Here is a 13,909-nt window from a genome sequence, read left to right on the forward strand (position 1 = left end):
TAACTACAATATACCATAGCATTTTGTTTAACATGGTAAAACTGATCATGTCGGTAACCCTAATGTAATTTTTTTGATGATAGAATAGTGGTGAAAGCAGCATAAATTTATAATCTATACCATAGTTATTTTCCTCAGTATGGACACTAATCTTCATTCAGCTTGCCAAGAGTTTCAATTCATGTAGTACAAATGCATCCAGATCATCACTTGTCCTATCATGGGTCAAACTGGACAGTATTCTACAGAATTATGTGGCAATAGCTACAGAAATTTGAAGGCAGAATAAATTAGAGAGGTGTTTAGTAGTGACACCCCAAATACTAGGTTGATTTGCTCTGGCTGTATTTTTATCAATAGCAGCCATGAGGCAGGTTCATTGTATCATTTTTATTTCATGAACAACATAACGATTTTTAAGAATTGTGATTGTTGTCTATATAGTAATTATTGTAATAATGGAAAATACTCAACCTAGGAGCAAAGATGAATGAGAGAGGAAGTTAAGTTCTCCACAAAGAATAATGAGTTTGGTGTGATTCATGCCCAGCAGTACAGGAAAATGCATTAACATTGACTCTCGTCAGCCTATTTTTACCCATCAGAAAGATTTAGAAATAAAAGAAAAATAACAGGACAACACAGACCATAAACTAATTTAGTGTTGAGTGTCAGACTGCAAATTGATATTGTTTCTCCTGTTCTGAGTTCACATTTAACTTTAAAGCAATTTCTGGGATTTCAAAGTGATGTTTCTGATCTCTGAAGATCTAAAAAATGGAAAAATAGTAGTCTTAATACATGTGTAGTCTGATTTTTTTAGAGTTACAAACTCTTAGTGACACAGCAAACAGCAGGTTTCCCACTTCTCAGGCACCTCCAGTACACCAAATAGAAGACTCTGCAGTGTAACAATATCTGCAAAGTGACTAAGATGAATTTTCTAATATTCTACATTGTGTCACAGATGGGAATAAAATCCAAGAGATGTTCAGTGGCTCAATTTTGTATTCCTTTGATGATTTTCAGATCCCTTTCAATTTCAACTTTAATCGTGCAGCTAGTTCTTATCCTAAAGATGAATCTGAAGAAAATATGGAAAATAACAGAAAATAGGTGGAAACTGTGATACATATTGTGTCTTCAGTTGACAGTTAGAAGCTGTAATGCCAAGATCTGTTCCTTTTGCATATTGTATTATTTTTGGGGGCTTTTGTATCAAAAGGAATGTTATATATGCAACCACATTCAGTTAAGCAGTACAGCTTTTTCACATAGGTGATGGACTAAGGATATATTTGCTGGCAGCAGCCATCCAAGTAGGGTAGGAGCTCCTCAAATATATATCTATAAAGTTTCTAAATTCTGTGTCATTCCTGGTGTAAAGAAATACACAGCAAAATTTGGTCCAAGTCTATTTTACAGTCAGTATCTAATAATTTGAGTTTTTAAAAGAGCGTTTGCATCAGTGTTTTGCATTAGTGCAAGTCAGGAATAAAGCTATCAGAATTCCTAAAACTCGTGTGAGTAGAAAGAGAACCAGTGTCTGGGTCCATGGCAGGGAGTGTTGACAGCCTCAGCTGTTGAGCAGGATCTCCCAAGAAACCTCAAATTACTGGTCATGAACACATATTGTAAATGCACTAAGGAGATCCTCTTGTGAAATGTTTGTAGATTAATATGTTTGGTTTAACTAGAAGACTTCTAAGGACAGTTATATTTGATGTTATATATATATGACAGAAAATCAGGGGAGCTGCTTTTATTCTTTATTACTATTGTTTCATTCTGGAGCTTTTAATTGAGCCTAAAACCAGGTCTTCTCTAACAAGCAAAAGCAAGATCATGCTTTTGAATGATAGCTGGTAAATGAAAGAGGCTAGATTTTAGGAAAAGACAAATCTATTTTGACAGTGAGCAGCTGCCTTCTGAGCATCACTTTAGTCATTCTGCACAGTTCTTATTTCTATGCACTGCTGAAAAAATAATGGTACATTCTTACTGAGAAAAGTTTTGTACAAATCTGATATTTCAAATTCTAATTCATGCAGTCCTGTGGAAAATTTTGTTTTTTCATTGTAAAATATTTTCATCTGCTTTATTCCATTAACAATTCTCATTATTTTTTATTTAGCAGCATGTTTTCCTATGAATTTATCTCCACATGTCACCTCATTATTTTTCCCATTCGTTAAACGCAACAGCAAAGGATTTTGAAATAAAAATATGACCCAGGTGAAGACCTGTTTTTTTCTGTGTAAGTGGTAGCAAGCTAAGTGTTTGTGGTTTTCCTTGCTGTGTGGATGATGTGTTTTTCAGATGTTTTGTAATACATTGCTTTTAGTGGACTATTAAGAATTCAGTATCTTGTCCCATTAAGCATTTTTTTCCCTCTAGAGCCCGAGGCTTGGATGTTGGACATTTGTACATTAGTGAAAAATTGATGTCTTTGGACTCGTTCTTATGACTAACTGTTTTAAAATATGAATGCAGCTCTCAGAACCTCAATTGTAACTTCCAGATATGAATCTATAGTTTGCTTTTTGTAAGCACTTTATTGTAACCAAAAAGATTTCTCAGCATAGTACTTCTCACATGATTTATAGAGGGACTAGCTATTCAAATACTGAGGGTAAAACCTCCCTATAGTGATACCTTGCTCCATAATGAGTCTCCTGGCTCAGTCCTGGGGTACTTGGAAGACACAACAAGTTATTTTTAGCCTGTTTATCATTGCTCTCTTCCTATCTTACACAATTAATTATATTCAGCTGATTTGTCACTTATTCACTTCTATACTAAAAGGTATAAAAGAAAAGTTTAAACCTAAATATTTTTGAAATGTGAAGGTACATTTTAATTTAAAGTCAGTTAGCCCGACTGCCTTTGTCTTGTGTTTTCTTAAGTGACAAAGTAGAGAAAATATATTTGATTTTGAGTCACATTCACAATATTTGTACTTTAATCACATTCACAAATTTAGTCCCATTTTGTGGCTTAGCTTCTTAGAGCAATGTGCCACTGTAGGGAGCAGTAATCTTCCAAGATCATGGCTGTCCAAGAAGTGTCCGATACATAAAATGTTTTGGTTTCTTGCCATGTTGGTAGGTGTGCATGTTTTGATATTGCAAATTTTTTTCAATACTATGCAACCCAGACTGTGGAGAGTGCATGTATAGTTTGAATCATAAAGAAATTAATCTCCTGACTTGTTTCAGCAGGTAAGTTATAGCTGATGGAATAACAATATTCAACAGTCTAACCTGTGTGAAGTGAAAGGGCTTTGCTAATGTGTTGTGCCATTTAAATAACATTCACTGAGAGTCACATCAAATCTTCTTGCAGTCTACATGATACCTATGTCAAAATCTGACCACTTGATCACATACTGCTTTTCCTTCTTAGGAATGCAGGTGCTGGAATGGAATGGCATTCCCTTGACTGGGAGAACTTACGAAGAAGTTCAGAGCATTATTTTTCAACAGAGTGGGGAAGCAGAAATATGTGTAAGACTGTGAGTTTTTCCCCATCTTTCTGTTTCCATTATTTTTGGCTTTTCATGGCTTTTTTTTTTTCTTTTTAATTTATAGTTGTTAAGGTGGAACCTTTGTTAGCATGAAGCTTCAATGTAATAATTAACAAGAATTCACTGTGAGTGTGGGAGGTCTGTTTGCTCTTTTGTTTTTTGAAATTTGTAAGGAAAGATAAGTTGAGGAAAATGTTAGTAATTATGCTTTTATAAACAATGATATCTCCATTGTCAGGCCAGTCTCCTCTCATCGACACACATACAATTCACAGAATTTACTGAGGTTAGGAAAAAAAGTAATTTAGCACTTACTTGACTTTTAATGAAATCTGTAGCCTTTAGATGAAAGTCACTTAAGCATCATGAGAAATGTGTAGACTTACATTCAGTCCATTAAAGATTTCACCGTAAAAGAACCTTTTTTTCTCAGGTCTTTAATAGCATTGCAAATACATATCAGCTAAGAAGGGGCCATGCTTGGGAGCTGCTTTCTGTCACGAACCACTATTCATTTATCTACTTAATACAATAATGAGGGTATGAGGAAAGAGTTTCTTTTGTCTCAGGCTTTTCATAATTTTCTTTAGGGACCTGAACATGCTCTCAGACTCTGACAATCCCCAGCACCTGGAGCTGCACGAACCAGTAAAGGCAGGTAAGCAATAAGTTGTTGCTTTGATACTGGAGGAATGAGTAGGAGCTGAAAATATGATATAAACTAAAGTATTAGCATTGTGAATTCAGGTATTACAGATCTTGCCATGGGCAAAAAGAGGACCACACCTTATACACCAAGCCAAACATTTATTTTTGTTTTTTTCATTATTAGGACAGTTCATTCCAAAATAACACAATCCACATATCTAATTAACACAAAGAAAATCTCAGTATCAGCACTGCAGCTAACCTTTGTTATCCAGGGAAAACCTCCTGCTAGTCACTGTTTATCTATTCATGCCACAGAAAACTGTGCCATGGTGCTACCCTTTCTGCATCTTCTCCAAGCCCTGTGGGCAGAGCTTTCACTGCAGGGACATTGCAGCAAGGAGACATTGTCCTGGGGAGTTTGCTGGGACCAGTGTGATGTCCTCCGTGCTGGGGATGGGCAGTGTTGGTGATTCTATCTTCTTTGCTTCAGGATCTGACCAGGGCCCTTTTTATGTTTTCTATCATGCTTCATGCCTTGTTCTTTCCTCACCAGTCAGCAACTCTGCACCGCATATAACTTTACTGTATACTGCACACTTTGCATGTGTTTTGCTTGTTTGTTGTTCCTTCTGTTCCCTCTAAAATGGATTGTACCCAGATCCCATTTTGCATCAGTCAGTAACTGACTGACTGACTGATTAAATCCTCTGTTTTCTAACTATGTATCTCTTCCCATCTGTTAATACACTTACTATAAAGTTGCCTTTTGTTGAAAATGGATATTACTGATACTGACTGAAAGCAAACAGTGAGTCTGACAGTTTTGATGCAGAGCTACCAACATTTTTCCTTAGTGAAATAAAAAACACCATTTGTAGACAATGAAATTGGTTTTCAAAGGGACAGAAAATTCAAAGTAAGAACCGAAATAAAAGTAATTACACCATTTTTTCAGGTAAGCTTCCTCCTAGTCTAGCATCTTCTAGTGGTTTGTGGTTGGAACAAGTCTGCAAAATCCTTTCTGACTGCCAAGCCAATTTTTTCTTGCCATCACCTGCAAAGTTTATCAGACTGTGCTTTGGAAAGGAACAATGTCCATTCCCTCTAGAAAGAAAAAAAGAAAAAAACTGAAAGAAAAAAATCTGGCAGGCAGGATAAGGCTAATAATGCATTGTCTCAAACCTCTTATACTTATGAGAACCTGGGAAGCAAACTGAGTCTAGTATCCTTTTAACTCTGCACACTTTAAGGCACACAATTCCTTGGGTCTTTTCTCTGTCAAATGGAAATTACCATCTACAAATTGCATATTCTGCTGGGGCAGTGAGGAGGGCAATCAGACTCCTCCCACAGATGCCCCATATAGGTATGTGTAATAAGGAAAGATGAATTAGGGCTTCTTCTCTGTATTAGTTTTCAATTTATTCTGCTTTGATTAATTTGCAATGCAAAAATTTTGAGCTATTTTGCTTTTTGTATAAATTATCTCTGGAGCAGAATTCAGTTTTACTGCATGTCCAGGTGACTGGAAAAAAAAAAAAATTGAGCTCAGAATTTGTTACAGTGAAGTTCAGATACTTGGTGAAAGTGGACCAGTGCCAAAAAGCAAAAGTTAGTGCAGTCCAGTCTTTAAAACTGTAATTTACTCCAGTATGATTAAGCATAATCATCAAGGCCTATTTTTTTCTGCTAGAAAATAATTAGCTTCTCAGAAAAGTTGTGAGATGAGTAACATAAGTTGTCAGAGTGTTAAATGGAAAGATTGGAATAGGAATTTTGATGTGGGGTAGAAATCTATTTATAACGTGTTGTCTTTTGAATCTTCAAAGTCTTGCTTGTATAGCAGAATAGTAGGAAAATTTGTAAAGATCATTAACCTGTCCCTATACCATGGCAAGATTGATTTGAATGTGCTTGCAGTTATAAAAAGCTCTTTTACTTTAATCCAGTAGATAAAACAAAGTCCCCAGGAGTTGATCCCAAGCAACTGGCTGCAGAGCTCCAAAAGGTTTCTCTACAGCAGTCACCTCTAGTAGCTTCCTCTGGAGTGGAAAAGGGATCTCATGGTCATTCTGGAACCACTTCTGCTGCCTCCAGTGCTGTGCCCAGCCCGGGTCAGCCTGGTTCTCCCTCAGTGAGCAAAAAACGGCATAGCAGCAAGGTAAGAAAATCATAGTTATGAGGCAATAACATTTTGATGACAAGAAGAAGCTGCCTGTTTGTCTTTAGTGTAGCAAAAGATCACAGCATCTATTGATAATTTATTTCTGTGAGAGTATTCTGTGAGTATTACTGTTAAGGTATAAAATTTGGACCCAAGGAAAGCAGATTATTCTATTAGGAAAAGATTGGGCCCTCTGAAAATAGATTTCTTGAATTTAGTAGTACTGATTTAAAAAAAAAGTAATTGTCCTTTTCATTCCTTGTTGGTTTTGATTTTAAGCATATCCTATATCGTGGTGAGGTGCTAGTTCCACAGAAGCTGATATTAAAAAGACCATAATTTCTCTGTTCTCTGCTACAATTTTTACAAGCTATGAATAGTCATAACAACATTAAGCATATCTCTGAAAGTAGGGGAAGAACAACAAAAAAAATTACCATCAAGATTTATTTAGTTGCTAGCTAATTCCTGTGAACCTGTTAAGCAATATATATATATATTTTATATTTTTCTTAACATGTATTGTCTGTTTCTGAGCTGAACTCCTTGTGTACCCACCTGCACACCTGGAAAGTGCAGAGTGAGAATTTAGTAGCATTTTTTCACAGTTGAAACTGGAAACTAGATCATAAAGTCACCTGTCAGACTTTTGTGTTTTACGTCAAAAAAGCTAACAGCTGAAGTGAAAAGCAATCCTCTGAGGATTGCATTTGCTTAAGCAATTTGCAAGATATCCAAAACTTTTTGCTGTCCTGAGTAGTCAGTTTCTCACTGTCCCACTATTGGAAGCAAAGCTTCACATTGCAAAAAAAGGTGCTTTCTAGATCTTAATTTCTCCGTATTTTTATTTCTTATTGGGACTGTCTGGTTTCTGCTGCATTATTGTTCTGTTTGTTTGTATTTTTGTGCTCTTGAAGTTATGAGTTATTTGAAGTACAAATGAGTTAGGCACTGCACAAATAAAAGCCAGCAAATGGTGTCTGCTCATTTCAGATAGCTCTTCAAGACACTTAGCAATCTTTTATGTAAGGGGAAATACAAATATCTCTTTCAACCAGCAATTTTAGCAAAAACCTTTAAATGTATTTATTGATCAGTTTGCTTGGGGTAGTAATTCTGTATGACCACAGTTCCCATAGACTTTCTAAATTAACTAATTTGAGACACCAATGCACAAGTTAAATCTGTGTATCTGCATTTAACTTTAGCGATCTGGCAGAATTGGTCTCTTTATTTATACCTTACTCTGGATGTTGTAAACCTCTACACATGAAATAGTTTGCCATGTACTTTACATTACCATGTGCTCACATACCAGTGAGAATAATGCCCTCTGAAGTACCATTCATGAGACTGGATGAAACTTGCCACTGAAATGCATGCACTGCATGGGAAGGAGAGGGCAGGCCCTAGAGTAGATACTCCTATTTACACTGAAACCCCTTACATTTGCTCAGATGAATCACATTCCTAAATTCACTATAGGGTATATAGAGATCCATAAATCCTTGATCTATAGTGTGTCCTGGAGAGGTGTTTCTCTCTGTCCACATGAGAAGTCTGGGTTCCCAACTTTGTAACCTGAAGTTAGATATATAAATTTTGTTTCCTGCTTCACAGAGGGTTAGTAATCTTCTATGAAAATTCAGCTGGAGGCTTATAAGGATGAAATAAAAAATATTACACTAATGCCTTTATGTAGTGGATACAAAAGTCAGAACTAATCAGGTACATGTTTAAAACATTCTTTGCTTCTTTCTGAAAATCACGTTGAGAAGCATTTATTTCATAACAACCATAGCTCTTGTTGACTTGTGTAGCTTCTGTTCAATGACTGCAGGCCAAGTTTATAATGGTGTTGAGCTCTCTTAGAAAAAAACCCTACTGCTCATCCTTTGTGGAACATCTCTCTGCCTTGGGCTGACAGCTTTTCTAGGCAGGCTGCCGCCTTGCCAAAGTATCATGACAGAATAAATATCCAAACTGCCTACATCTTAGTTTTGCTACTGTTTTTATTTTTAGCAAGTAAGGTTTATTTTAAAAAAAACCTTTTTTCATAGAATAAGCAATCAGAAATGTTGTCAGAGTCCCTTTAATAGTTTGCAGTGCTGATCATCCTCTCATATTTAATACTTTGTCCCATTGCTAGAGTGATAATGCACAACATCCGAGCCTGGTATTAATGAGTTTCACATAATGGTAATGACAACCTTCTCCAGCAGGTGTGATGGCATTACAAACCACCAGCTTTAACACAGGGTGTGTGAGTGCATGCAGGGACTATAAAAAGAAATTAGAGTTAAATTAGATTAGCTGTCACAGGAGAGATTTAACTTTGGGGGGAGCCTTGAGCTGACTATATCCTGTAATTTCTTCTGTAATGGAAATGAAGGATCATTTTAGGGTGCAGATTAAGCCCAGCATATAAATGTCCTATACAAACATTTAATTGTTTTTGTATCTTGAAGAATTAGTTATTTTTAAAAATCCTTTAGCTCCTAGAGAAGCCAGCAGTGAACTGCTTTTCCTTCTTTTCCATTTAATCATCACCAAGGGCCAGGAAAAGATATTTATTTGCTTCTCTGCTTTTCAGTCCAGATTCGACTTCAAAGCTGGCCTAGCTCTGAGTTGGGTGTTGGACTAAATGACCTTGAAAGGTCTGTTTCAGCCTAAATTATTCATATTTCTTTGAAATATTTGGGTTGCTCTTCATGGTCAGTTTTAAAAAGGCAGACATCAGAAAGAAAACAAAATGTTTAGTACGGTGAATCACAGTCTTGTAAATGAAAACAGAGATTTCACAGTGATATTGAAACATTAAAATGCACATTTATTTTTACAGACAAGGACATGAAAGCAAAGAAACTGCATGGCTAGAGGGAACTCCACTTTAACCACCTTTGGAAGTCCCTATACAAATTCAGCATATCCATTCCCTTTTCTTTGAACTTCTTCTACAGTATCTGTATTAATACATTATTTATTTCATGATATTTGGAGTGAAAAAACTCATTATATTTGCTGTTGAATCTTCTGGAAAATTAGAGTATTAAGAGTATCTGGCAAGAGATTTTGTAGCTGTAGAACAGCTAGCTCCATATTATTTTGTATATTGTCAGTATTGTCAGTGCTAGTACAGACTCAGATCAGAACTATTAAAGTATAAGATATATTTGTAGAGGTAAAGTATGAGAACTGTAAGCCATTTAAGCCCCATTTTGAAAGTCTGCATGATACTCAGGTAGGTATCTGTCTTTGGAAAAAGGAGGGAAGTTCTCCTTTCTATGGAGTTGAGTTGTGCTCGACATAGTATCTGGTTTCTCTTTGCAACCTTCACTTTTGTTAGAGAAGGTTAATGCTATTCTGTCTTCTTCTCCTCATGCCTCCCTGTGTGAGCAATCCACTCAGACTGTGAAGATTGTGGTGCTCAAGTTGTCTAATTCTGAGCTTGTACAAGGGCTGATCAATGCGGTTGGGCTGGACTTCAAGTTCTGTCGAAATAACATAACTTTTAGTTTTGAGCCTATGAATTGGAGAAGATTAAGTGGTTTTTAAAAATATGTGGTAATGCAGCCATATGAGCAAAAACTGTTAAAGAAGTTAACTTTGAAAATCTATTCTCTCCAATATGCATGTTTGTTACCTGTCAGTTTGTACCTATGTATTTATTTATGTGTTTCAATCTGGCAGCCCACTGAAACTACGAAGTCTTCTTCCCATCCTATCACTGGAGAAATTCAGGTAAATATATACTTTTTTCTGTTTATAATGTTGTTGCTACTGGCTGCATTTTTCTGATTAATAAGTGAGAAGAACAATCTCCATCAGCTGATTTCTTATTCAACTCCAAACCCTTGAAATGTTACTAATTTAAGTCAGATTTTTGCCTCTGTCTTTAATGTTGCCTTGTGAAATACAAGCAGAAGAACTGAAAATGCTACTGTTCCCAAACATAGATAAAAATGTAGTGAAATTAATTCTGATTTTTAATCTTTGGACTCTTATTGTGGTTTACTTACGAAATTCTCAAACCCTACATTTAAGCAAAGACTGCTGTGGCTTTAGTGCAATGTATTTCTTTCCTTGCAATGCCAAGTTTGTGCTTAACTCTTTTGTGAAAGAGCTTTAGCTTTTTAAAACCAAAGAACTGGGAGCAGCAAAATAAATGAAGCCCAGTTTCCTAGAGATTTCAGTCTTTTTTTTTCCTTAATTAATCTGTCTCTCCTATCTAGTACTAACGTACTTTCTATAGAATTATAACCTCCTTTCTGATCTTAGGCTCCAGGTAGTCAGAGTGTCTGTAATTGCTATTCAGTAAGGGGATAATCGCTTAGCATAATATGAAGAGTTCAAATTTCTTCTGCTTAATGGGAATAGATCTATATGGGTTTTTCCTTTTAAAAAACAAACCAACAAACAAGCAAGCAAAAAACCCCAAAACAAAATAAAACACAAACAACAAACAAATAAACAAACAAGAAACCCACAAACAATACTGGCAGTCTCTGAAAGCAAAATTTGTTTCAAGATGTAACATAATAATCTAGCATCACATTCTAGTCAGGAGAGAGAGAGAGAACTTCCTAAAATGCATTCATTTCCAGCCAAAGTAAAGACCTAAAACTCACTTTGCTAAAAGTATTTTTGAGAGGTATTGAATCATTTTGGAAGGAAAAACAATATATAATCTTACTGTGTTTTAATGCATTCTCTAGCTTCAAATCAACTATGACAAACACCTTGGCAACCTTATCATTCACATCCTTCAGGCAAGAAACCTTGCTCCCAGAGACAACAATGGCTATTCTGACCCCTTTGTTAAAGTTTATCTTCTTCCAGGGAGAGGGTAAGTGTAGGAAAAATTTTATCATGAACTGTCTTTGAATTTGGGCTTGTAAACAGAACTGGGAGTTATTGCTATAGAAAATCTGGGTGCAACACCAGGAAAAATGTTGGCTTTTTAATGGAAAGTCAGATCCTATTCCTAGGAGAATGTTCATGCTTTGCTAATGACCTCAGGGACTCCACAATCACTCCTGTAGTTTTAATTTTTTGTTTTTCATATTTCCACTTAAAAATTCAAATACATGCAAAAATATGATTAAAAGAATAACAAATTCTACTGAAATGTACTAAATATATGTAATACTTTCTGTAGTATAGAAAGGTACATGTTGAGGTTAAAATAATTGATGCTTCAGCCCAAGACAATTTGGAATTTGGACAGGTTTGCAAACACACAGAAGTACAGCATATGAGAGAAATTTAAGATAGCAATATAATATTGTGAGCAAAAAATACTAAACAGAGAACATTCATTCCATGTGATTTTTCTGTGACTTTTTAAAAAAAAATCTAAGATTTGACTTTAGAAATACTGATGATTTTGTATCCAAAGACTACACAAATGACTAATCATTTTGTCACAGACCATCGTTTTTTTTAGACTCTAATTACAAATAGCTCATTAGTGTTTCCTTTGAAAGAAATGTTTCTCTATCAGCAATATTAGACTTGTAATGCCCTAAAATTGCAGAATGTCATATGTATACATAAGTACACATGGTCATAATAAACATGCTAACTTGAGTGATAACATCTCAGGCTAAGCTGATGGACCAGACCTTGGAGCGCTAAGACAAATTCCTGCAAACTTTTCTGCTTGTGTAATCACAGTCATCCTTGAAGACTATTAGGCTAGAACTATGCAACTAAAAATCAATATTCCTGCTCTATTAAAGTAACAGTAAAGCTCACAGTTCAGCATTTGATGTATGGGCAAGCACTGCGAAAAGCATGTGAATTGTGCTACAAAAGGCATGTGTATTCTTTTGTAGCTCGCTGATTCCAGCTCTACAGCATTCAATATTGTTCAGTAGCACTGGGCCCGAAACTATTACTCAGTATAATGGGAACAGGTCCTAAATCTTGAAGGGCTTTTCAATGCACCTAAGAGTCTTTTAAGATCGTTGTCAAATCAATCTTACTGGGAATTCTGGAGGTACATTCACTGATGCAGGAATAAGGCTTGAAGTAGAGAGATGTTCACCCTGCAGAGTTCTAAGCCAGGTCCAATATAGGTTTAAACTTGCAGAATTTGGTTTTATGTTTTGTTTGGGTTCAGTATTTTAAATCACAGCAATGTCACAATTTTGCATTTATCTTGGGGATTTAGGCAATAATAAATAGTTTCTCAAAAGTGCTAAACTTGTTTCTGAAAGCAGGAACTTGAATTGCTACTGATTATCTTTTATCTGTAGTTCAGTTCATTCTAGACTTCTTATTCTTTCTAAAGTCTCTATTCCTTTTGATTCTCCTACTAGAAACTGCCCATTATTCATGTTTTCTTTCATCTCTGTTCTTTATTTCCCTCACATTGCTTCCTCTGTGTTCCTAACTCTGCAAATGCTGGGTATACAGACAAGTCATGGTTGTCCAAAATGCAAGGTAGAGTGTACTTTCTTCCAACTTTATTCTTTCATTTTTGTATGCATGCTTGATATTATGATAAGCCTGTGCACTGAACTAGGGATTTGCCTCGAGTTTTGATGACACATGACTGCAGCATGGTTTTGCTGTTTATTCTCTTTTTAATCCCATTGCTAAGTCAAAAGGAACTGGAAAGAAGTAATTAATGTTCCTTGATGCAGTGATATTCTAAGACCAAAATCTGTTGACAACCAAAATTTCTTTTGAAGCCTGGAAGAATTTAATTTACAGTTAATTCATTCTATCACACCAAAAAGATGCTAAATAATTAACTGGGAACTTGTATTTAGATTTTGAATGGTGTCACCACCAAGAGAAATGGACACTGTTTAGAAGTTAAGTGGAAGGGTTTTTTTTCCTACACCTTGCACAGTGTATGGGCATTAAAGTCAGGTATAATTCTAGATAATTACCAGCTGGCTTTAATCTGCTTGGCCACCTAAATTGCTACTTCTGAGAAATAAAATTGAATTTTTAGCTATTGAAATTACTAATGCTTCATTTATCTTGGAGTTGGAAACATAAAACAAATCTCTGTTCTCAAGATATGATAATATCAGGCTTAATATCATTAAGTACATAATGATAGTAATTCAAACTTAATTCTGAATTTATTTAAAAGTAGAAACCTGATCAAACACATCAATATATTAATCTTCTCTATCATCAGCATGTTTTTCCTTTAATAAAATTATTTAATGGATTTGTTTAAATGCTACATTTTATGTGCAGTTACTTGATTATCTTTTTAATTGTATTATGTACTAAAAAGGTATACTTAGGGAAGCACAGAAAAACAATAGATGAGCAATCCAGTTTGTATCTTTTCACAGAGCATATTCTGAATTTCATGTGCAAATTATTTCATACTAGGTACAGATTGGTTTAATGAATGCATTTTATTAAAGCATTGCCATTTGTTAACCACAGGTCTGCGGGGAAGGTGCTCAATTATGAACTTAGGTATTTGCCAAATCCTTCTCTTCAGAGGTCTCAAACCCTTCAAATGTCATCCAGCTTAGTCTGAGTCTCTACCTCCTTAAAAATGGTCGAGGTCTTTTGCGTCCCTCTGCACCAGA

At 35.5% G+C, this 13,909-nt stretch overlaps 1 protein-coding gene across 1 annotated transcript in view; it reads left to right on the forward strand.

Annotated features, from left to right (window-relative positions):
* The window catches only part of PCLO (piccolo presynaptic cytomatrix protein), a 281,990-nt gene that overhangs the window by 206,658 nt on the left and 61,423 nt on the right, over positions 1–13,909 (forward strand). The window contains exons 11-16 of the mRNA XM_030467444.1: positions 3,406–3,514; positions 4,117–4,184; positions 6,127–6,338; positions 10,032–10,082; positions 11,057–11,187; positions 12,762–12,788. Coding sequence (XP_030323304.1) covers positions 3,406–3,514; positions 4,117–4,184; positions 6,127–6,338; positions 10,032–10,082; positions 11,057–11,187; positions 12,762–12,788 — 598 coding nt within the window. The remainder of the gene's footprint in view (positions 1–3,405; positions 3,515–4,116; positions 4,185–6,126; positions 6,339–10,031; positions 10,083–11,056; positions 11,188–12,761; positions 12,789–13,909) is intronic.

The sequence above is a fragment of the Calypte anna genome, chromosome 1 (genome assembly GCF_003957555.1).
Source record: "Calypte anna isolate BGI_N300 chromosome 1, bCalAnn1_v1.p, whole genome shotgun sequence".
In the NCBI taxonomy this organism is placed as follows: domain Eukaryota; kingdom Metazoa; phylum Chordata; class Aves; order Apodiformes; family Trochilidae; genus Calypte; species Calypte anna.